Source organism: Brassica napus, unplaced genomic scaffold (genome assembly GCF_020379485.1).
Source record: "Brassica napus cultivar Da-Ae unplaced genomic scaffold, Da-Ae ScsIHWf_2382;HRSCAF=3079, whole genome shotgun sequence".
Lineage (NCBI taxonomy): Eukaryota > Viridiplantae > Streptophyta > Magnoliopsida > Brassicales > Brassicaceae > Brassica > Brassica napus.
The window spans coordinates 1-26,138 of NW_026015733.1; the positions used below are offsets into that span (position 1 = coordinate 1).

The window sequence follows — 26,138 nt, forward strand, 5'->3', positions numbered from 1 at the left end:
TCCATCACGAGGGGGAGAACTCCAAGGGGCACATACTACGCAGTCAGTCCGGAACAAGACAGAACCTTGGGCAATACATGGACTCGTAATCCTGATACGACGAAATCACCTTCTGCGAGTTCCACCAGACTCGAGGAAACTCGACGTTTATGCAAAGTCTTAGGAGCGAGACTGGCCACAAAGCTACTAGCTGGAAAGCTCTCCGAAGTAACCAGTGTTAAAGATCTCATCCTTGGACCCGACCATCCTCCAAAACCGACAAAAGTCCACCCGCAGAAAATTCTCCTCGGAGAAATCAAGCAGGAGATAAACAGGGAAGGAGATCGGACGACAAAGGAACGATAACAATCGTCGCAGAGTGAACATGATCATCGGAGGATCACAGTACTGCAACGACACGGTCTCGACCATCAAGGCCTCCAGGGGAAGGCCGAGTCAAGTGCAATTGGCCTACATGGTCTCCTCCCCGAGATGGTCAAAGCAACTCGATAACTTTCACGGAAGAGGAAGCCGGCGGAATCGATCAGCCTCACTGTGATCCACTCATCATGACGAGATTTGGAAGTCGCAAGAGTCCTCATTGACACAGGGAGCACGGTTAATGTTGTCTTCCGTGACACTCTCAAGAGGATGAACATCGAACTCGGGGAAATTGCCCCGATACCCAAAATCATTGACGGGTTTTTCAGGCGAAACGTCAATGACTCTCGGATCAATCCGGCCACCAGTCATGGCCAAGGAGTCACCAAGATCATCGACTTCACGGTGGTCGATCATCCTGCCATCTATAATATGTTCATGGGAACCCCATCGCTGAACGCCATGAAATCCGTTCCATCTACATATAACCTGGGCATCAAAATTCCCGACCCAGAGCGGGGTTGCTGCCATCTGGGGTTGTCAGAACAGTCGCGACTTTGTTTTCTCTCGCGCAGAGCATAAGTTAAGACAAATCACAACCACCGCGATGGTAAGTCATAAACGCACGAAGTTATCAGCCCTCGGCCGAAAACACTTCAAAGAAAGACGACTCGACATTGTCTGCTGGAGCAAACGCCTCAGATATCGGAACTCAGCATGATTCCGAAGTCAACGCTGTCACTCAACCGGAAAAGAAAAACCCGGACAAAGACATCGATCCTGTCGCAGTCACCACGATTAAGGCGGTCAACACAGCACCAACCACCGAGTAGAACACTCCTGGCACAATATAGAACTACGAGATGGCTTGATCCTCGAAAAGGTGTACGTAGGCAGCTCGTCGAAAGACGAGTTCAACTATCTCCCTCTCTAAAAAGGGGGTGGGGGTGGGGTGGGTACGTATACACGTATACTCCCACGTTTTAAAACATGCATTATTGTACTCGAGCTTTTTAAAATTTTTACTACAATACGCATTTTATGAACTCTTACGCTTCGGCTACGCAAAAATCTCTACAAACATTAATTATTTACAACGGCCGTATCTGGTCCAAATCGCAAAACATTCGCAAAACTTTCAGAACTTAAAACGAATGTATAGTCTTCGAAATAAAAACGAGACGTCGCCAAAGTTAGAATCAGAACTATACGAACAACTGTCCAAACGCGACAATAAATTTCAAACAAATATTTACATCATGCTCGTCGATTGGCCCCTACGAACACATCAGCCGTCTTAAAGAAACGCACCCTGATCATTCTGATCCTCAAACATCAGACACAAGGATAAAAGCGCGCTATATAAAAAATCCGAAATTTTGGTCAAGCACTTCAATTGGCTTAAAATTGTCTCTGGAGAGATGCTTGATTCACACCATACAAGTCGTATAAGCCGAGAACCTATCGCAGACTTTAAATCGGTATGAATCAGGTTGAAATCGCAACAGGAAAATTGATAGCCGGCTAGTCACCGCATAAACCTTAAAACCGAAAGTAAACCTAGGTCTTGTCCTAAACCCAGCACACTGGTCTCTAACATCTCAAGACATGATATCTAAAAAATACGAGATCTTAAAAAATGTCTCTGCGTCCATATCTTAACGTTCATGAAACTTCGTAAAATAAATAAATAAATTTTACGAAAATTCACATCTCGAGCAAACCAACAGATTGAACGTCTCACTAGAACTAATATGAGACGACAACTCATATTTATTTCAGACATATTCAGAACAAAGTAGTTCGATAAATATTCATCATATATAAAACCGCAAAGCGGCAGGGATTCGAAGCCACCAACGGCCAGTCCCGATAATAACAAAGCGGCCAAACAGGCCCACACAAAGTCTCAACATAAAGGCCACACTCGGACAGATATAGATAATAAAAGCCACACTCGGCCATAAACACAAGATAGGGGAAACCTCTTTCCCGTCAAATGCTAACTTCGATTCTCACAGATCAAAGTTAAAACCCCCGGACATGGAAGCTCCGAATGCATCCGCGGGACAATCCACTTCCTCATCATAACCAGCACCCTCGGTCGCGACCTCCTCTGTATCGAGAGAATCCGGAATTGGATCCCAGAATCCCTGAATCCTCCCCTCGATCGGGGAAATAAGCGCCTCAGCATGGGCATGATCAGTCATGCCACCTTTCATGAGTTCCAACTCATCCTTGAAAACAAAGTCGTCCGCCTGCGTCTTCCAGAGGGTACCAACCGACCACGACACTCGCGAAATCGCCCACCAAGGAATAAGCCTCCTTAGGGTTTCCATACTTGGTCTTGAACTGAGAAGCACAGTATCTCATCACCTCGACAACCTCTCTCCTACCTCTCCTTTCCGCTCGACGGCCGGCCTTGTCATGATCCTTGGCAGGCTTCAAATCTCGCTCTAAAATTTCGTTTTGCATACGCGCAAGGTCCTTTTCCGCTTTCTCTGCCTTGAAGCGGTAAACCATGGCCTCCCTGTGGCTCGTTTCAAGGGCTGAGCCAAGCATGTTCAGGCCCTGCAAAAATGACAAACGTAAAGAAAAAGATAAGCGCATGATTCTATCCGCAAAGTTCCTAAAAAAGAAAGAGACTAACCCCGTTGATTATGCGTGATCCTTCCGCGACTACCTTGGACCTTCCCATTTTTCCTTGGACGAAGGAGGATCGAAACTCAAGGGTAAGCCGGCAAAGAACTCGTCAAAATCCGGAATAGGTACCCTCGCTCGAACCACTACTGTCACCATAAGCAAGGTCTGGATCCCATCCTGGAAGAATAGAGTCATCTACAGAAAAATCTATATCACCGAGATCAATGCCTTTACCCTTGGAGGACCTCACGTTCGTCTCCTCCGTGGGAACGTCGCGAGAAGCATGATCATTGGACTCAGAATCACTATCGCTTCTACACCCATTCCAAGATCGGGATGCACAAGTCTCAACGCCTTGCGGACTCTCCTCGGCGTTAATAAGGTCCAGAAAAACGGACCATTCCAAGGAGATCTCTCATTTCGATCACGTCTTCGGGGAATGGGAAAAGCGGGTTGATGAAGGGACTGTCATTCGGCTTGCTCCGAAACAATGGGATGCAATTCTCTTCGACGGATGCAGCGTTTATACGGAAAAAGAAGAAGAACTTTGTCCACGAGTTAGAGTTGGAAATAAGCCCCTTAATCACCTTCATATATTTTCGAGGGACCAACCGGTAGAGGTGCGGTTTCGAAACAAGGTGCAGCCTAAAAATCGCTTCAAAGTGGTCAGTGGTAAGGGAGAGACCATGCTCATAGCTTAGGATCACGACGCCAATGAGATGCTGAAAACTGGTGGGATTCAGCTGGCTAATCGATACCTCAAAACGGTCCAACACACGGACTATGATTTCAGGGATCGGAAACCACAGACGACAGCGCACCAAGAATGACTCGTAGCAGGTAAAATAACCCTCCGGGGGATTATCAGCACTTTCCCCTCGACAAGGAATCTAAAAACTCTACTGCGTCTGAAATCCGGCAGAACGCCCAAACGGCCTTAAGGAATTCGCCTTTTTCGACCAAACGCTGGCTCATGACAGGAAATGACTTCTCGCTGGGAGAGTAATCGAACCATATCTCGCTATCCAGTGCGCCTCACCATCGGCAGGATCTATCGAGTGAGGCAAGGACTCGGCCTTCGGGACAAGAATATCGTCATCGTGAACACCCTCGGATGATGAACCACGGGAGGTACTCTTTTCAAAGTCTATTTTCTGCTAAACATCTTTTAAACTTAAAGAAGAAAGAGAAAGAGAGGGAAATAATTCTTTTCTCAATAAACTTCTTATGAAAATAAGTGAGTGAAAATTATGAGGAAAATTACCTCCCTTCTTATAGGCATTAAAAGTTACTATTTGTCTACAGATTCTTGGATATAAACTTCGTCCAAATACGCCTATCTTGCCTAAATCGCCAAACCACGCGCTAGAATCTCATCGCAATCCACGATTCTAACGGGCTGGGGGCTACCTGTTGGGGTCAAAAACGACACGACGAAGTTAACATCCAAATATCAGTAAAAGTCAGCATGAACGTCTTTATGAAAAGTATTCTTCGTAAAGAAATATTTACAAGGAACTTTGAGGAGAAACCTTGCACTAATCTCAGTTGATCCATCGAAACTAAACTCCCATAGTCCAAGAACACATTCATAAAACATTGGAAAATCATCCAAACAAGGTCGCCACGTAACGACCGGTCCAAAACGAGCCAGTCGCTACGTGGCGACCGACCAAGCTAATCGGTCGGTCGCTACGTAGCGACCGACCAAGCCCCTCGGTTTGTTGCTACGTAGCGACCGACCCGCGACCGACCAAGCCATTCGTTCGGTCGCTACGTAGCAACCGAACTGTCTCAAACGTCGATCAACAGTACGACCCAAATTCGTGCATTCTCGTATGTTCCTTGATGCTAGCTTCTATTCTATGTACCGCAGCCATATCGTTTCTCACTCTCATCTATTGGAGTTATCAATTAAACTTTACGATAAAAATCGTGGAAAGTTTAGTTTTATCGATAAACATCGTAATAAACGTTTCGAGTCGAAAGACGGCCCAAATGGTCTAAAACGTGATTAGAAACCCACTTATGATTTTTTTAAGAAAAAGCCCATAGATACTATGGCGGTTTATGCTTAGTCTGCAAGAAAAGATAAATGTCAAATTTCTGCAGATAAATGTTAAGTTTCCGCGGATAATCATGAATATCTAGAAAAATGGAATATCTCCATTTCTAAGTTATGACGGCTTAAAGGTAGAAGAGTGACGCTCAAACCGACATTGGAGGGAGTATATAAGGAGTCCTAGGCGAGAGGCACAAGAGGAGAACTTTTTCAGAGCAAACTTAGCACTTAGAGAAATTAGGCAACTTTCTGTTTTTGTTATTCCGAGCTGCGACTCAACTAGGTTATGCAGTATTAGGTTATTAGAACTAGGGAACTCGCCGATAGCTCTCGTAGCCGAGGCTCCTACCTTGTTGTAACGCTCATAGGCAAATTCGGAATAAGACTTCTTTTTGCTCTCTTTTTACGATTTCTTATTTTTCTTGTCTTTATTTCGTGTTCTGATTGCTTGGCGCGTGGTTTAGCAGATATCCGGGACCTCTGGGAAATTAGGGTTTTCCTAACTTTCCAAATTTAAACGGAAATCGACAGTGTGAATTTTGGTTCCCACAATCCCGCTGATCGGAAAAGAATATCAGAATATAATGCGAATCAAAAGAATGAGGTAATCATAATATCTTTGATGAGAGGTCCTTGTCAACCTCGTGGTCATATTTTCAAACAATCAATGAAAGGAGGCGTGCTAAGACGCTTTAATCCTGCTTGGTTTGATCAGTTTCCAATTGGTTAGAAACAAATGTGAAGAAAGATGCAACTTTTTGTCTATATTGTTACTTGTTCAGAGACAATGCTGGTAAAGGTGGAAGAAATGATGCATGGACCATTGACGTTTTTCTAGCTGGAATAAAGCTAAAAATATATCAGAGCATGTAGGAGATGTTAACAGTTTTCACAACAATGCAGCAATGAAGTGTGAAAACGTGATGAATCAAGGCCAGTCTATCAAACATGCTTTGCATAAACAAGATGATATCGCGAAAAATGAGTATCGCGTTCGATTAAATGCTTCTATTGATGCTTCAAGATTCTTGTTGCGCCAAGGTTTACCTTTTCGTGGGCATGAAGAGAAAGAAGAAACTGATAATAATGGTAACTTTGTTGAACTCTTGAAATACACTGCCGAGCAAAATGAAGATATGAGTAAGGTTGTTTTAAGAAATGCTCCTGGAAACAATCAGATGACTTCTCCAAAGATTCAGAAAGATATTGTCCATTGTTTTGCAGAAGAGCTAATCAAAAGCATTATTGATGAAATTGATCATGATGTATTTGGATTGTTGGTGGATGAGTCTACTGATGTTTCTTATAAAGAAAAAATGGCAGTTGTGTTTCGGTATGTGGAAAAGAGTGGGATAGTCAAAGAGAGATTCATAAGTCTTACTCATGTAAGTGATACATCTTCATCATCTTTGAAATCTGCAATTGATTCTTTGTTTACTAAGTATGGATTATGCATTACAAAGGTGAGAGGGCAAGGTTATGATGGTGCAAGTAACATGAAGGGTGAGTTCAATGGGCTAAGGTCATTTTCTGAATCGAATTGGAGATCAGTTTCTGAATGATTGCTTAATTTGTTTTATCGAGAAAGATGTATTTGAGAAAATTATGAATGTGACTGTGATGAAAACATTTCAGGATATGAAAGATCGGTGCTTTTATAAATATTTGTTTTATCTTTTTGAATATTTTTTTTACTTATATACCGACACATGTTTAAAAAATTCATGGGTACGCCACTGCCTATAGCGAACATCCTAAAGGGAAAGGGAGGACGAGGGGCTACACCACCGCTGGGAGACATTAAAATCTTAGCGCTATTGGATGGTTTGGAAAGAATGGAGTAAGTAATTCACTCTGGTTATTATGAATGAAATCAACGAACAGATAGACAATTGAATATAAAGAGGACTTGGAACGACTTTTCGAGAATCGATGAATTTGGGATTTGAGGAAATATTTTTTTTAAAAAATTCAATTTGTCTGACATAAGAAATTTTATGTAAACTTGGATTATCAGAAATAAAATATAAAACGAAGATTTGGGCTACAAGCGAACTGTAGTATAACATCGAGATGTATGTAATAGGGGTATAACGGTCATAAAAATTTCGTCAAAAACAAAGAAAACTCTAAATGTGTATATACCTAATTATGCAATATTGTACAAGTCCGGTTTTTCATCTTAGATGTATACGTATATTTTAATAATATTTTTAAATAAGAATATTATTTGTGAACTTTTCTTCATATAAATTATATTATACATATATATATTTTTTTTAAAATCGTTTAAAACTTTATAAATTTTTCCTTATTATTATTATAAGTTATAATTTAGTTTGGAAAAATTTTAAAAATTAAAATATAATTAATAGATACTCCTGAATATAAAGGAAAAAAATAATAAAATTTCATTTTTATTATATATGTTATTTAAAAAAATATAAAAAGGAACTAAAGTAAAATCTAATTAACAGAAAATACTAAATAAAAAATAATTTGTTTTAATAAATGTAAATTATAATTCATTAAGGGTACCTATGTAATCAATCATCGTAAAAACTAATATGCGTGTGACACATAGGAACTGACTTCTCAAATAATATTATAGAGACAAGTGAATATTGGTTATAAAAATATAATAGGTGTAGTAAGAGGGGTTGTAAAATGATAATTATTCCATTAATGAAAATTATACCATTAATGAAAATATTAGTTTAATTTTCAGTGGCGAAACTTGTAATGTAAGACCCGATCCTGGATTCCCCAATCCAACCAGACCGCAGCCTCACCAAACAATGCAACCAGTTTCATTTACATATTCAAGTTCAAGTGTTAAATAATTCTAAGTCTTTTTCAGAGTTTTGAGGTTCCAACATTCACACTCAAACCATCCAACATCGACTAGGGCAAATAGATATTTCATAGATAATAACCAGGTTCATACATCATTCATTATCCTAATAAATAGATCACACACTAGAATCGCATAAGTTCACAAGTTGCACATAGGCAATAATTACATACACAATTTTCCGAATCAACCCAATCACCACACATCTTCCCGTGACCGCGGTCCTCATGGTGCTTTTCCCTTACCACGGTCCATTTCTGGTCCTGGATCCAACACAGACAAACACACAATCACAAGGTTAGATTACAAAACAAGAATCAGTTCACATTGCATGGTCGGATCCAATCTAGTCAAGAACAATCATCAAAAATGTCAAATCTGACCCCTTTAAAAAGAGATCCAAATACCAAATAAAATTCATGATAAAACATGACAATTCAGAATAAAAATATTCCCATAATCAGATTCAAAAGAACCGGCTCAGGTCATAGTGATCTCGGCCATGATCAGCCCCACAAGAACAAGGGGCTTTCATGGGGATTTGATCAGGCCGAGGCCTTAAGATCGATAGATCCTTCCCTGTAATATCATAAAACAATCCATAGTACAATATATATGAAGAAACAGAGTAGAAGAAGTCAGAGTAAGGAGTGGCCAATCGATCCAAACCGGCCAGACTCACACGGCCATCATCTGCGGCCTCGTCCGGTTACTCTTGGCCACACCTCTCACCTTAGGGTTACGATCTCCAGGGGCCGTCTCCTTCTTCTCCTTCTCATTCTCTCCTTGTCTTTCTGCCTAGTATCCATCCTCTTGATCTCACAAACAAACTCCACCAGAAACAACCAGGAACCACCACGGATCAGATCGTCCAACCGTCGGTTTGCCTCTCTTTTCTCTCTGGAAGTTTGTCTGAGTTTTCTATCTTCTCTGTAATGATATTTTCGACCAGAGACCAGAAAAATGAAGAAGAATTCGGTCATAACCTCCCCCCTAACTGTCTGGACGAGCAGTTACCAAAAGGTACCAAAAGGGGCAGTTTTTCCCATAACCGCCACCAAGTAACTGCCCATGGCGGTTATTCTTCTTTTTCCTTCCTTTTCAAACGAAACCTGAGCCTTAGCTCACACTCTGGAAGCTTGCCCACTCCCTGTCCCAAGCATAAGACCAATTTGGTCGAACCGTCCCGCACCCGGACCATCGGCTCGCCCAGTAACCGTCCCAGACTCGTCCACACTGATCCGAACCAGAACGCACCGTTCACCGGATTGAGCTTACCTCCGCAGTTCCCAGCTGAGTGAGCTAGTCCACCAGCTCCCGTGAGCTGAACAGATCTTATTGAACTGAATACCAGCTGAACCGAGCTGATTGAACTCAAACCAACACTCGTTGAGCTGCCTAAACACTCACACAACTCCTTTAACCTTGTTTCCATCCTATCCTGGTTAAGTCTCAGCTGACTGATGCCCTTAACCTTCATTTAGGGCCATGATACGCTTGTCTCAAGGTCCAATGACCTGACTGGTGCGTCTCCCCCGCACCATGGCCCGTCCCCCGATCCTATCTAGGATCGGGGACATGACATGTAATATCCCATTTGATTATAAGGTTATTTTCCAAATGTACTTCTATTTTAATAGAGAAGATTTTAATTAGTCAATATTAAAATGTATAATAAAACGTAAAGACTTTTTTACTTCATCACATATATGAAATGAAAAAACTCAAATGAATACATAGCTGTAAGAATTAGAGAGTAATCACCACATAAATTTATAGTTGTAAAATATACATGCTCGTTATGTTAAAAATATTATATTATTTTCTCACAAACACATGTTATATAATCCATAGAATAATTCCAAAATAACCAAAGGAAAAACAATCCTGCTACATTTCGGAAATATGATATTTATATGGTATAGATATTTATATGGTATGAAACTAAACTCATTGACTGTGAAACTGAATATAAACTAGGGGGATTGTTCCAGCGCAAGCGCTGAGTGAAAGAATTTTTGTTTCATCTCAATATTTGCTATGGTTATTGTAGCTGTGAATTTTGTGTTTTGGGTTGATCATTGTTTTTCAAGTTTTTTATTGTTATAAGGCTAGAGTTGTGATGATGGACTGTGTATGCATTATTCACTACTTATGAAGAACTAAACTGTGTTAGTAAGGTGATTGACATAGTTTGTTGTGTTGTTTGCTGTGTCATTGAGACTTATTGTTTGTTTGTCTTTTTAATTTGTTTATTGTACTGTTGAGAGTACATAAATTATATTAAGGTTGTTGAGAGTACCTTTGTTTTTGGATATTTTTTCTCTAATTTAATTGTGTAAGTTGTGTGTATTAAATAATAATTTTTATTATCCTTATTATGTTTGTTATATGTTTTTTTTTACACTTATTGCTTTTACCGGACCTTTAAAACAAATATATGAAGACTTGTAGAAATAACAATAAAATGAGTGACAATTCTGGGTATTTGGGCCTTAATGAGTTTTAAACGAATATATGTATTTCTCATAAGAATACAATAGCATTGGCCTGTTGAGATTGGGCATGTAAGCTATTTTCATAAGACAAGAAAAGTGAGCAGGTGGAGATGTTGTTGCCGCCTTTGTGTCTGTCGGGATTGTCTCTTGTATCTCCTGATGTGTGGATGTGTTTGTTTCTTCTTTATTTGATGGGTAATATGTAAAAAAAAAAATCATTGTTAGTTGTATTTATCAGAGTTCATAACTTACTCTGCTTTTTTGTTTAGGTCATTTCACTGATTTTTTGGTTGTCGTCTTCGTCTTCATCATCGTACATCTGCGAAAGTAAGTTTGTAAACTGTTAAATAATTGGTCGTGTAGTTTGTATTTGTTTAGCTGACTCGATGTATGTGTCGTTGAGTTTTAGTTGAGGTGATTGGTTTGGTATATTTGTTTTGAAGTGTATTTATAAGATTAGAAAAAAAAAGAGAAGTGATCATTAATGATTCGTCTTTTTTGAGATTTTAGTTTTTGCTGTTTTGATTGTTTGGGTTGTTGTGGTTTCTTTTAAGCTGTAAAATAAAGGTTTGTGTAAAATTAGTTTGATAAGTAAGGGAGATATATAGACGACCACAGATCTTGGGTAGGAAGTAGTTTTTATTATTGATGTTAGCACAATATAGACAATAATATAAAGGGAATTGTATGTTGATTATTTCTTACGGATCAATGAGCAGATGGGTAACGACTCGAGTTGTTTCTTTGTTTTTGGTGAGGTCAGAGCCCTGGACAGAACGGATTTGCCCAACCACATCTGCGAGTTTATATATCAGCTATGATATCAAAACATATAAACCCCATATGCAATATGATAATATACCTGGAAGTTCTAGGTTTGTGTTCACAATCACTTGGAGATTGTCGAACAGTCTAATCATGACTGGAGATTGTTCTCAGGAGCACATGTGATGACTTCATCAATAATGGTTGGTGAGATGAATCGAATGAGGAATGGATAATCAGTTATATTGTACATGCTTGAGCACCTAGCAACCTCAAAAATGATCTACTTTCACAATAGAACCGGCTTTCAAAGATGGCATGTAATGATTAGTACGTCCAGCGGAAATAAACCCATGAATCACGGAATCTGCAAATAATATTATTCAAACAAAAATCAGGAAATCAATTAAAAAATTATGTTAAATAAGTATGATAGATCGAAGATTAACTTACATTTTCATCAAGGAAGAGAATTGTGATTCCCATAAACTCCCTGTCTTTCTTGAAGTTTAGAGAATCCCAGAAGCAGAGGAGGCCAGAGGCTATGCTATGACTACTACGACCAAGACGGAGAGACCCGAAGGTTGAGTGACGGACGCCGGAGACACCGGTTTGAGGAACTGGAGAGGCAGAGAAAAACATTTTCTAGAAGATGGTTAAAGCTAAGAGGAATCAATGAATTTTGTGGAGATGCAAATTGGATTCATCAAAGATGAGAATCATATATATATATGGTTTACAGAGGGGCTACAAATCAGGAACATTTATGATCAAGCGATTTAAGATGGGGAGATGAAGAGTTCACCGGTGAAAAAGTAGATTACGAACAAATACACGGCGCAACTCTGTAACTCAGACTTGTCTGAGACAATGATGAAAAGAACCCTAACTCATGTTAAACGACGACAATTTACAATATGGGAAAACTATAATTGTTGCAAACTTGAGGTTTTTTTTTCATATAACGTGATGAATCTCATTTAAAAATGAAACCCATAATACACTTGTAGGTTCGGCCCTCAGAAGAAGCCGAAGAAGCAAGGGATTCCGACCTTCATAAATATATATTAGTTTCAGCCATAAAGTATAAAGTATCCTTTTGTTTATTATATAAAATGTTGGTGTTTATATCTCAATAACCCGGGTTCGAGCCATAGACTTGACACTTTTTCACATTTTTTAAAAGTGGAGCCCACAAAACGCTGACGTGGCGCGCTGATGAGTGAGCAAAGTGCCTCATTATAATGTAGATTCTAGTTAATTGAATTTTTTAAAAAATATTGACATTTATTTATTTAAAGAATATTACTTTTAATTCCTCTAAAATCTTCTTAGGATACCTTAAGAAATTTATATTTAAGATTTTATTTTTATATATTACGAGTATATTTAATATGAAGGAATTGTCTTTAACTATATATAAAATTTAAGTTCAAAATTTGATGGCACATTCTATAATATACCAGTAGATGCAAGATAAATTATAAATATAACGATTCTATTTTAATAGAACAAATGCTACAAAATATACATCCAAAATAGATATCTGAAAAAACATGGACTAAGATCATATTGTAACTTCATTTCCATGCTAGAATGGATTGAAATAAACATTGCATTTTTAATAATAAAAACTACATGAAAAAAAATCCCAAAAGATAAAAAAAGTGATTGTTTTTCAGTGATATATAGAAATTGGTGTTCAATATATTATAATCTAAATATTTATATGGTATCACTACAAGAAAACACATACTTAGCGAGGAAAATTAACGAGGAAAAACAATCCTCGTAAATTTGCGTCGAGTTTACGACGAATTTACGTGAAAAACTAAAGTCATCGTTATTTCCTCGTAACGTAACGACAAAACTGTTTCGTCGTAAAGTGGATGTAATTTTACGAGTATTTTACGAGGAAAAACTATTTCCTCGTAAATACGACGTAAACTTTGCGTGGTATTTACGAGGTAATAGTTTACGTGTATTTAGCGAGGAAATTTTTGAATCCACCAACTTTATAGGTGTTACACGTTTTTTTTGCCCACCTAATTAATTTTCGTCGTAAATTCATAGCAAAATTACAACTACCAGATTCGAATTTTCCTATAAATATGGATGTTTGAACATCATTTTAAACACACCAACAACAAAAAACGTGAAAGAAAAAAAATGGTTAGCTCCGGGACTATTTACGAGTTGCGGAAGTGGATGTATATGCATAGAGATGCTAACGAGAGATTGACGAAAGAATACCTTGCGGGTCTGGAGACATTTATGCATCAAGCAGATTCAACACCGCTCGCCCAAGAAAGTGGTAAGATGTTCTGTCCTTGTCGGAAATGCAACAATTCGAAACTGGCAAATCGTGAAAATGTTTGGAAGCATTTAATAAATAGAGGTTTCACGGCAAATTACTATATCTGGTTTCAACATGGAGAAGGTTTTAATTATGATCAGAATGAAGCAAGTAGTAGTAATAGCAATTTCAGGAAAAAGAACCGGTTGATCATCATTTGCATAATGAACATAGTTACCATCAGGAGGAGATGGTAGATTATGATAGGGTTCATGATATGGTAGCTGATGCATTCGTAGCTCATGATGAAGATGAAGAACCTAATATAGATGCAAAAAAGTTTTACGAAATGTTAAACGCGGCGAATCAACCACTTTACAGTGGTTGTAGAGAAGGTCTCTCTAAATTGTCGTTAGCTGCTAGAATGATGAATATTAAAACTGATCACAATCTACCTGAAAGTTGCATGAACGAATGGGCGGACTTGTTTAAAGAGTACTTGCCGGAAGACAATGTGTCTGCTGATTTTTATTATGAGATTCAGAAACTGGTTTATAGTCTTGGGTTGCCTTCGGAGATTATAGATGTTTGCATCGACAACTGCATGATCTATTGGGGAGATGATGAGAAGCTAGACGAATGTCGATTCTGCAAGAAGCCACGATTCAAGCCGCAAGGACGGGGACGTAATAGGGTACCGTACCAAAGGATGTGGTACCTACCAATTACAGATAGATTGAAAAGATTGTATCAATCAGAGCAGACTGCTGGAAAGATGAGATGGCATGCCGAGCATATTCAGACGGATGGTGAGATGACTCATCCATCAGATGCAAGAGCCTGGAAACATTTCAACAAAGTACATCCAGATTTCGCTAGCAATATCCGGAATGTGTATCTCGGATTATGCACAGATGGATTTAGTCCGTTCGGAATGTCAGGGAGACAATATTCATTGTGGCCAGTCTTTCTTACTCCATACAACCTGCCACCGGAGATGTGCATGCAACAGGAGTTACTATTCTTGACCATATTAATACCTGGTCCGAACCATCCAAAAAGGTCCCTGGATGTTTTCCTACAACCACTGATAAAAGAGTTGAAGGATTTGTGGTCAACAGGGGTGAGGACGTATGACTGTTCAACGAAGACGAATTTTACGATGCGTGCGATGCTTTTGTGGACCATAAGTGATTTTCCTGCCTATGGGATGTTGTCTGGATGGACTACACATGGGAGATTAGCTTGTCCATATTGTAATGGAACGACAGATGCGTTTCAACTGAAGAATGGTAGGAAGACAAGTTGGTTTGATTGTCACCGTCGATTTCTTCCCATTGGCCATCCTTACCGAAGAAAAAGAATTTGTTTAGGCACAAAAGGTTGTGAGAGACACTCCTCCTCCATCCTCTATCTAACTGGAGAACAAATTGAAGCGCAAATCGACTACTACGGAGCTAACGAAACAGTTCGTTGGGGTGGTAATTGGCATGTCCCTCGTAATATGCCAGATTCTTACGGTGTTCATCACAACTGGCACAAGAAGAGTATATTTTGGGAGTTGCCATATTGGAAGGATCTTCTTCTGCGCCACATCGATGTGATGCATATAGAGAAGAATTTCTTTGAGAACATCATGAATACAATATTGAATGTCCCAGGGAAGACAAAAGACAACATAAAAATCGAGGTTGGACTTGCCGGATATTTGCTCAAGAAGCGAGTTACATATTAAAAGCAATGGACAAGTTCCCGTTCCGATATTCAGATTATCTTCAGAAAAAAATCGGTGTTGTTCAACTGGGTGGCATCAGAAGTGAAGTTCCCCGATGGGTATGTTTCGAATCTCTCTAGATGTGTTGAAAAAGGGTCAAAGTTCTCCGGGATGAAGAGTCATGATTGTCATGTATTTATGCAACGACTACTGCCCTTTGCATTTGCGGAGCTACTTCCAACAAATGTACATGAAGCACTTGCAGGTACGTAGTGTATTATATCACAATAATTTACAAAATAATATATGACTAACAATGTTTAATTTTTTTTTTGAATATAAAAGGCATTGGAGCATTTTTCAGGGATCTGAGCACACGCACTCTTAAGAAGAAGTTGTGGAACAGCTTCAGGAGAACATTCCCATCTTATTGTGCAACTTGGAGAAGATATTTCCTCCCGGATTTTTTGACGTCATGGAGCATCTAGCTGTCCACCTCCCATATGAGGCATTGCTTCGTGGACCTGTACATTACGGATGGATGTATCAGTATGAGCGAGCCATGAAATATTTGAAGGGAAAAGCAAAGAACCTCGCCAAAGTTGAAGGTTCTATAATTGCTGGAAGTTTGACGGAAGAAGTTTCTCACTTCACACCGTACTACTTTGCGTCAAAAGTACGTACACGGAGAAGAGCTCCAAGAAGATATGATGATGGTGGTGTTGCGCCAACATATGCAGTTGCTGGTGTTCCAGACATCTTTAGCCAGATTGGGCGACTCGGTGGGAAGTCTAAAGAGGTTGGTGGTCGAGTGAACAAGACGCTCATAGTGCACACACCTATATTCTACTCAATTGCGAAGATCCATTGATTCGTTATTTTGAAAGGTAACATATATTGACACTTCGAAACACATATAAGTATAATTAATTGTATAATTGCGAGAGATTCATTCCTATAAAATGTGATTTTACAGCCTATTTGTTTCTCAAGTCGAAGAAACATTTCCTGGTATATCCACAAGTGACGTAGACAAAAGGAAAGATCAACACTTCATTAAGTGGTTGCGGAATCAGGTATTAACTAAAAAAAATTTCATACATTATCTGTATTTCATTAACATTCTCTTTATTTTTGCAGGTTGATTATGACGACGACGATGCAGATTATCCTAAGTGGTTACACGAAGTAATTCAATCTCCACTTGTAAAGGTCACCACATCACAGATGTATTTCACACGAGGCTATACTTTTCATACATATGACTATGGTAGACAAAAGGCGACCAGTAACTATGGAATATTTGTGAAAGGGGAAGCAGATTTCTACGGGATCTTGACGGAGATTATTGAAGTCGAATTTCCAGGGATACTGAAGCTGAAATGCGTCCTCTTCAAATGTGAATGGTTTGACCCCGTTGTCAACAGAGGTGTTCGGTCTAACAAATTCGGTGTAGTTGATGTCAACGGTGAACGAAGGTACAACAAATTCGAGCCTTTCATCTTAGCTTCACAAGCAGACCAAGTTAGCTTCCTTCCATACCCTCGGATGAGAGATTCAGGTATAAATTGGTTAGCAGTAATCAAAGTTACACCTCGAGGAAGAATCATTAGTGGAGAAGAACCACCATTGCAAGAAGAACAGATAAATGAAGTTGAGGAACCTGAATAAGAAATTGATGATATCCTTCTCATTGATCCGCATAATCACGAGTACGAAGATCTTACCGATGATGCCACAGACGAAGTTGTTGAAGACGAGTTTAATGAAAATGATGATGTTTCTAGTGATGACGAGAATGTCGATGTATCCGATTGATGTATTTGTTTTATGAATAAGATGAGGGAGTTTGTTTTATGAATAAGGTAATGTGGGAGTTTGTTTTATGAATAAGCAAATGTGGGAATTGTGGTTTGGAATGGAAATAAAGATGGGGTTTGAAATATATGAAGTAGAAAATAAGGAATATGGGGTTTGGGGTTTCGGGTTTCGGGTTTTGGATTCTAGGGATTTAAACATAACACTCGTTAATTCCACGTAAGCTTAAATCGTCGTAAAGTCCTCGTATTCCAACGAGTAAATAACGATGAAGGACTCGTTAATTCCACGTAGGACTAAATCGTCGTAAATACCACGTAGGATGAATTCGTCGTAAAAACCACGTAGGATGAAATCGTCGTAAATATAACGTAATACAACGAGGAAATAACGACGAAACCTAAAAATAAATATGGGGTTTGGAATATATGAAGTAGAAAATAAGAATATGGGGTTTGGGTTTCGGGGTTTGGGTTTGGGGTTTCGGGTTTTGGGTTTCGGGTTTTGGATTTCGGGTTTCGGGTTTCGGGTTTCGGGTTTTTGGTTTCGGGTTTGGGGTTTCGGGTTTAGGTGTTCGGGTTTTCGGGTTTCGGGTTTTTGGTTTCGGGTTTCGGGTTTCGGGTTTCGGGTTTCGGGTTTCGGGTTCTAGGGATTTAACCATAACACTCGTTAAAAATAACGACGAAACTTAATTTAAATATGGGGTTTGGAATATATGAAGTAGAAAATTAAAGATGGGGGTTTGGGTTTCGGGTTTCGGGTTTGGGGGTTGGGGTTTGGGGTTTCGGGTATGGGGTTTTGGGTTTCGGTTTGGGTTTCGGGTTTCGGGTTTCGGGTTTCGGATTCTAGGGATTTAAACATAACACTCGTTAATTCCACGTAAGCACAAATCGTCGTAAAGTCCTCGTAGGATGAAATCGTCGTAACTACCACGTAAAATGATTTAAACAAAACACTCGTTAATTCCACGTAAGCAGAATCGTCGTAAAGACCACGTAAACGGATTTATACATAACCCGTTAATTCCACGTAAGTACAAATCGTCGTAAATATCTCGTAGTGTACAAACTTGAAAAAAAAGGAAAAGGAGAGAAAATACCAGATTAACATGTGGCAAGACTTCCAGCAATTATAATACGTAAGTCTCGCCCACATGAATTCTAATATCTTCTCCTTTTCCTATTTTTGTCAAATATTTATAATTTGAATAGGATTTTTTGAGGATTGTGATTTGAGATAAGGTGTGATTTGGGAGTTTGTGTGTGGTTTGAGAGTGAGAGTTGTGGTATATTTTATAGGAAAGCAAGCCTCGTTAATTCCTCGTAAGGTAATCGTCGTAATACTCGTATAAAAAAAAACGGGCCTTTGTGATTCCTCGCAATTTCCTCGTAAGAAAAAAAGACGGGCCTTTGTAACTGCTCTGCTCGCTATTTCGTCGTAAACTTACGAGGAATTTGCGACGATATGTAATCTTATATATACACCCGAGCGCTCACTCTTTCTTTCCTCTCTACTTCCTCTCTACTTCCTCTCCATTTCGTAGCAATGGTTAGCCTCTCTGATTCCTCTCTAATTTGGTTAGTTTATGATAGATTAGGTGGTTAGTATAGGGAATTTAGATAGGTTTGCGGATTTTATGTTGTTTAGTGTTATTATGTGTGGATAATGTTGGGAAATATATTGTTGATGTTAATTTTAAAAATTTCATTTTTTTTCCAGGTTCGAAAAGGAAGACTTACTGCCCATTACAGAGAGATCTTCGGTGAGCCGGGTAGTCGTTTAGACCCGGCCTCTTCTTCCGCTCCCAGTTCTTCGGGCCAGGAGACTGTCCCCGAAACTCAGTACACTCAGAGAGTCTCTGGGTCTACTTCTTCTACTGCACCATCGGCTCCTCATGTGCCTCCTCCGATGCCTCCTCCTGTGCCTCCTCCGATGGCACCTCCGATGGCCGCCGATATTCATCCTGATTTGATGGTGCCTCCGAGTGCTCCTTACTCTCAGTACACTGTAGAGGACATTCTCAGTCTGCCAGGCAGAGAAGGTTTACCAGTCATCGACCCAGACCGACCGGACGGAACTTTGTGGTATGTTGCATTAATTTTTTTTTAATTCGTTTAAATTTCTTTGATAACATTAAAAAATAATTTATATTTTAAATTTGTATTTTCCAGGTGGGGGGTTGACGGATGTCTTGCATCAGACGTAACTGACACGATCAAGGGTTACTTCTCCATGCCACATCCAAACTGGAGTAAGACGCCTCACTACGTCAGAAAGACGTGGTTCAAAATTTACGCTGTAAGTTTCCAACAGCAAAAATATACTTGGGCCTTGGGGATCACTGAGAGGGTGAGGAAGAAGTTTAACGCGAAGGCGAAAGTTCGCTTGTTGGACACGGTCTCCAACTGGAAGGGTGACTGGATCGTGAAGGGGTATGAGCGTGGCAAACCCGCTGAGCTCACCACAGATGTGTGGGATGGCCTCATCCGTTATTGGCGCCTTCCTGATTCCATTAGAATCGCCCAGGCTTGCTCTAACTCCCGTAACACGGTCGATGAGCACGGGAACGGGCCGATGCTTCACACTACGGGCCAAAAAACCCACGCCGGTGTCCGTTTGGAAATGGTAATTAAATATTTTTTAAATAATTTTTTTAATATATATATTAATTTATTCTAACTTTCTAACTGTTTTTTAGGCCAAAGAGACGGGACATCTCCCTTCTCTTATGGAACTTTACGAGAGGACCCACAAGAACAAGGCGGGCGTATTTGTAGATGGCAAGTCCGAGCAAATCTACAACGACGTAGTTGCTCGGGTTGAAGACCGCCAGACTCAGCTGACTCAGCAGTCTACCGACGGATTACCCGTCACCTTATCCACACTTGACGTGGATAAGATTTACGAGGGGGTAAATTTTCAAAAAAATTAATTTTTTATTATTCATTTAATTTAACTTTAAATTTTACTTACAATATTTATTTTTGTTTTTAAGGTTGTCCCTAAAAAAAAGGGACGGACGTTGGGTATTGGTTCCGTCAACGATGTTCCGAGAGCGACATCGTCTTATGGTCAGCGACGGGATGATGAAGTCACTGAGCTGCGTAGAGAGTCCGCTCAGCTGCGTAACGAGTTGACCGCGACAAAATCTCGTATGGGTGGAGTCGAGGGTTTCTTGGACGTTATTGCGGCCACAAATCCGGAATGGGAGTCCATGTTGAGGAACATGCGACAACAACATCCCATTCAAGGCGAGTCATCCGACGTACATAACGAGGCGGATGTTACGAGGAGGAGTGATGAATTCTACCGGGCGATGAACGACCCTTAGTTTTTTTTTTGGTTGTTGTATTATATAAATTCAAAACTTATTTATATATAAAATATTTTCATTTTGATTTATTTTATTTTAAATTTTAATTTATTATTAAATTAAATAATTTTAATTATTTTTTAATTATATTTTAAATTCTGTAAAATAATAAAAACGAAGTAAATTCGTAGCTAATGTACGACCTCTTTACGTGGAACCTTACGAGGAAATGACGAGAAACAATTAACGACTATTTTACGAGGAACATTTGCGAGGAAATAACGAGGAAAGTTTACGAGTATTTTACGAGGAAATCGTTTCGTGGTTGTTACGTGTATTTTGCGAGAAAACTCTTTCAAGGTATTTACGTGTAGGTTACGAGGAACTCATTTCGAGGTATTTACGAGGAATTGTAGCGACGTCTTTGCGTGGAATATTGACGTGGTCTTTACGACGAATCGCCCTACTTCGTCTTTACGACGAAATATATTCCTCGCTAAGTTACGACGAATTAGCGAGGAAATATGTGTTACGACGGACGAGTAACGAGCAAACGCGCTTCCTCGCTATTTCGTCGTAAAGCCTCTTTTACGACGAAATAACGAGGAAAACCGCCCTCGTTAAGGTGATGTTTTCTTGTAGTGTATGAATTAATCCTACACAGATGATATACCTTCATCTAAGTTTCCAAAAAACAAAACAGAATCTATTAATTAGACATGAAATAGTCATTTTATAAATAGAGATGTATGTTCATATCATGACACATTTATTATGTACCAAATTAATTTCTGCTATTACATATAATAAGATCATATAGTAAGTTCATTTCCATACTAGAAGGGGTTGAAATAAAATTTTCATTTCAAATTAAAAGCTTAATGGAAAATAATCCCAACAAATGAAACATATATAGAGTATTTTTTACAGATATATAGAAATTAGAATAAAATAGATTATAAACAAAATACTGCTTTTATATGTATTACTTACACCTAGATACCATACCTTCAAATTTATTTGTCCAAAAATAAAATATATAAAAAAACTTAATTCTACCAATAAGCAGTCAAGTTATAAATAGGGATGCAAGTTCACTATCATGACATATTCATTCCTATACATTAACCAGAAGAAAAGCACATATAAAAGAAAGATGAGTAAAATTTTGAGCATGGCATGGATAATGATGATGATACTAACATTGATTGTTATCGAAGGTGAAGCAAAATCGGAGTCGGAATGCAATGTGATTTGCCGTCCTCATTGCAAAGCTTTGGTTCAGCAGGAGAGTGCTCCGACTGTCATAAAAAGTGTAATCAATCTCCACCATCTCTAATGACAAAGATTCTAAAGAATCAACACAACAGCAAACAAGATGACTTAATTAAATGATCTATAATAAATACGATAAATGTATTGATGGACGCTTATCCAGATTTCTTGTATTGATTATGTATTATCTATTTAATAATAATAAATATTATTTAAATATTTAACTATACGACATATAAACATAACTACTGGCGGAAATCCATTTTCTTATATCAATAATTGTACACATATTTCTAACTAAAAGACACTTATTTTTGAAGTGATATGAGGTTAATATTTTGTCTAAGTTATGTTATCTTTTATAACAAAATATCAACGTTTAACCCGCGCTTGCAAAGCGAGATATTAAATTTTGTAGATAATTTATGTTTTTAAGTTTTGTTCATATCTTTTATTTTAATTTTGTACACAATATATTTTCAATTATGTTAATATATTAGTTAATCCTTCTTATTTGTTTTAGTTTTCTTTTATGAGATTTAACATCTCTTATTTATTTATTCTTCTTATGTAGTTTTAATTTTCTTAAAGGTTATTATAATAAGAACGAGTTAATATTTTCGTTTAACATTCAAATACCTGATAAAATTTCTGCACGTTTCATAAAATAACCGCAAAATATCGCAATCATAAGATTATCATATGTAACCCGATGATAACTAAATTATTTAAAGTATTCGTGAATAAATATATAGGATATTTGGTTATATAATATTTATTATTTTTGGTTTAAAATACTAAAACTTGAAACCAATTTAAATTTATAAATGATTGTGTAAAACATGAATGAAATGGCGTATTAATTAAACATTAAAAATATTCTGAAGTTTATATGAGAAATAAGTTAATATATTCATTCAACAAATTTCAAATTTGTAAATATTTTACATGTTTGATAGAAAAATCTGAAAGTTGCATAAATATTAATATACAGTAACTTGACTCGTCATAATTAAATAATATACTTATTAGTTTTTTTTGTATGCTATGTTTATGAAGTCAATATATACTAATCTATTTTTAGTATAATAAATTTAAGAAAAAAAAATATTTTATAAAAAAAAAAAAAAAAAGTTGTGGAGATCAATTGCACCCAAATATTTATATTTAATAGGCCATATATTGGGTACTTTTTTTGTCGGCAACTTAAACAGACTCATATAGACTCTGCAAACCAAACTTGTAGCTCCGCATCCATTTGGATAACAAACGGAAATTGTTTTCTTGCACTGCATGCGAGATTGTCCGCCCCTTAATTTTGCGTCAGTGGTATATGAATGAGCTCTGAATTATTGAAACTTTTCTTTAAGATTTTTATATCTTCCAAATAACTTGCAAATGTTGGTCATTCTTCTGGCTCCAAAACCATCTTCACTAATGGAGAAAACCTGTTGCAAATGTAACAGTAAACTGTCTTAGATTCCTTATACATTCTATTGCCCCAATGAGAGCCCATATCTCCGAATGAAGTGGTGACTGACTCGCTCTTGTATTCCTCGTTCCCATTAAACCATCATAACCTTCCAGTGTGCTATACCACCTTTGTCCCCAATAAATTTTCTGAATTTTCAATGATCTATTCGTAAACACCATCTACTTGGAATAGACGGTACTATTGCTTCGGTAATATTGCTTCTACTAGTAATCAGGTTTGATTGATTCACTATGTAAGTGAACTTCATGCCTCAGCTGAAAATAATATGTTTATGAAATAAAAATATACTAATCTATTTTTAATATAATAAATTTAAGAAAATAGAAATATTTATAAAAAAAAAAAAAAAAAAGTTGTGGAGATCAATTGCACTCGAATATTTATTTTAATAGGCCATATATTGGGTACTTTTTTTTCTGCAACTTAAATAGACTCATATAAACTCTGCAAACCAAACTAGTAGCTCTGCATCCATATGGACAACAAACGACATTTGCTTCCTTACACTGCGTGCAAAATTGTCCACCCTATAATTATGCGTCTGTGGTATATGAATGAGCCCCGAACTATTGAAACTTCTGTTCAAGATCTTTATATCTTCCAAATAACTTGCAAAGGATGGCTATTGTTCTAGTTCCGAAACTATCTTCACAAACTGAAAACAATCTGTTGAAAATGTAACAGTATACTGTCTTACATTCCTCATACATTTTATTGCCAAATGAGAGCCCTTATCTCCGAGTGAAGTGGCGACTGACTCGCTCTTGTATTTCTCGCTCCCATTAAACCATCAAAACCATCCAGTGTGCTATACCACCCTTGTCCCGAATAAATTTTTTGAATTTTCCATGATCCATCCGTAAAACAGCATCTACCTGGGATAGACGGTACTATTGCTTCTACTAGTAATCGGGTATGATTGATTCACTGTGTAAGTGAATTTCATGCCTCAGCCGAAAATAATATGTTTATGAAGTCAAAATATACTAATCTATTTTTAATTTAATAAATTTAAGAAATAGAAATATTTTATAAAAAGTAAAAAAGTTATGGAGATCAATTGCACACGAATATTTATATTTAATAGGCCATATAATGGGTAATTGTTTTGTCAGGAACTTAAACAGACTCATATAGACTCTGCAAACCAAACTGTTAGCTCCGCATCTATATGGACAACAAACGACAGTTGCTTCCTTGCACTGGGTTCGAGATTCTCCGCTCCTTAATTCTGCGTCTGTGGTATATGAATGAGCTCTGGACTATTTAAACTTCTCTTCAAGATCTTTATATCTTCCAAATAACTTGCAAAGGCTGGCCATTCTTTTGGTTACGAAACCGTTTTCACCAACTGAGAACAATCTGTTGCAATTGCAAATGTAACCGTAAATTGTCTTAGATTTCTCATACATTCTATTGCCCAAATGAGAGCCCCTATCTCCGAGCGAAATGGCGACTGACTCCCTCTTGTATTCTTCGCTCCCATTAAACTATCAAAATCTTCCAGTGTGCTATACCACCCTTGTCTCGGATAATTTTTTTGAATTTTCCATGATTTATTCGTAAAACAACATCTACCTGGGATAGACGGTACTATATTGCTTCTACTAGTAATCGGGTTTGATTGATTCACTGTGTAAGTGAATTTCGTGCCTCACCCGAAAATAATAACTCTATTTCTGCCAATTTGAGAGTATCTCTGGGATCAATATCCAAATTGCTAAAGACTTTGTTGTTTCGTACTTTCCATATGTACCGTAAGATCCATGCAAATTGATGATATTTCAATTCTGGATAAACCCTCCAAAATAAATGATCCATATTTGCAAAAAGTGATTGAGTGGGAAAGATGTCCGGATTCGATCGAATTCGCGAGAGCGCCCAAACCTAAACCGTCGGTGGGCATTCACAAAATACATGATTTATGGATTCCTCAGGTGTTCCACATTGTATCTCTTTGTAGTCCTCGTGCTTTTAAATGATATTGGGTACATTTAGCATTAATGTAATATTTAGTATTTTTAAGAAATATATTACTTATTAACAGATTTCAATAAGTTTTTTTTTTAACGCTGATTTATTATGATCTTACAATTATGATATGAGAAAGATTACATAGACGATTCGACAACCGACAATACTACATGTCTTATGAAGACCTACGCCTAACTGCATCACCTGAGCCGTCCTATGAAGATCCACGCCTGGCCATATTTACTTGCACCGTTGAAGATCTCTTGTAAGCCTTTTTTCCGTAGTCTGCATAATTGTTTAATAAATCGCTCTCTCCGAGAACTGGAACCTGGATTTCCTGTAATCTGCAATAAATTGTATAGTCTGGGATTTCAATAAGTTATAATGACTTTATTGAAATATAGTCTAAGATATTATTTGACAAATTTTAATTTGGAAAGATAAAAAACGTTTACTAAGCGTTTCTACTAAATCACCACTGAAAAGGTCAAATTGTTTAATTGTTTCCCTAATGTACAAAAACGTAGATTGGAAACACCCTTGAAATACTATAGTGCGTAGTACTTTGATAATCCTTCCGTTTTTTAATATAAGTCGTTTTAGAGAAATATTTATGTTCAAAATTATATGACGTTTTCGGTTTTCTATGTAAAATTTATTAACACTTAATGTTATATGACCAATGATAATATACATTCTATTTTATTATTGGTTGATTTGTGGTTAGGTAAATAATCAATGATATTTTTGTTTAGAAAATATAAAAAAAATAATGATTTTTTTAATCTATATGCACGATTCTAAAACGACTTATATTAAAAAAAACGGAGGGAGTACTAAACGTAATAAAACAAAGAAGCTATAAATTGCGAGTTAGTAATTAGGAAAAACTAAGTTAAGCAAGAGTGCAAGACGAAGAAGTAAAACATAAACGCTTCAAACTAATATATGTATCCAATGGGCAAATTAAGATCAATATAATTTTTATAACTAATCTAATTTAATTTCATATGTCGTGTAGTAATGAGTGTGTTAATGGTTTGCTTATATATATTCATCTCCTTATGATAA

The 26,138-nt window shown here is 37.6% G+C and overlaps 1 protein-coding gene and 1 pseudogene across 1 annotated transcript; both read left to right on the plus strand.

Annotated features, from left to right (window-relative positions):
• The first annotated feature begins 5,970 nt into the window (after positions 1–5,970).
• LOC125600749 (zinc finger MYM-type protein 1-like) lies at positions 5,971–6,627 on the plus strand. Its single transcript, XM_048773330.1, has one exon. The coding sequence runs from the start codon at positions 5,971–5,973 to the stop codon at positions 6,625–6,627; it is 657 nt and encodes a 218-aa protein (XP_048629287.1).
• A 14,764-nt stretch (positions 6,628–21,391) lies between these two features.
• Positions 21,392–21,753, plus strand: LOC125600748 (annotated as a pseudogene).
• Positions 21,754–26,138: the final 4,385 nt, after the last annotated feature.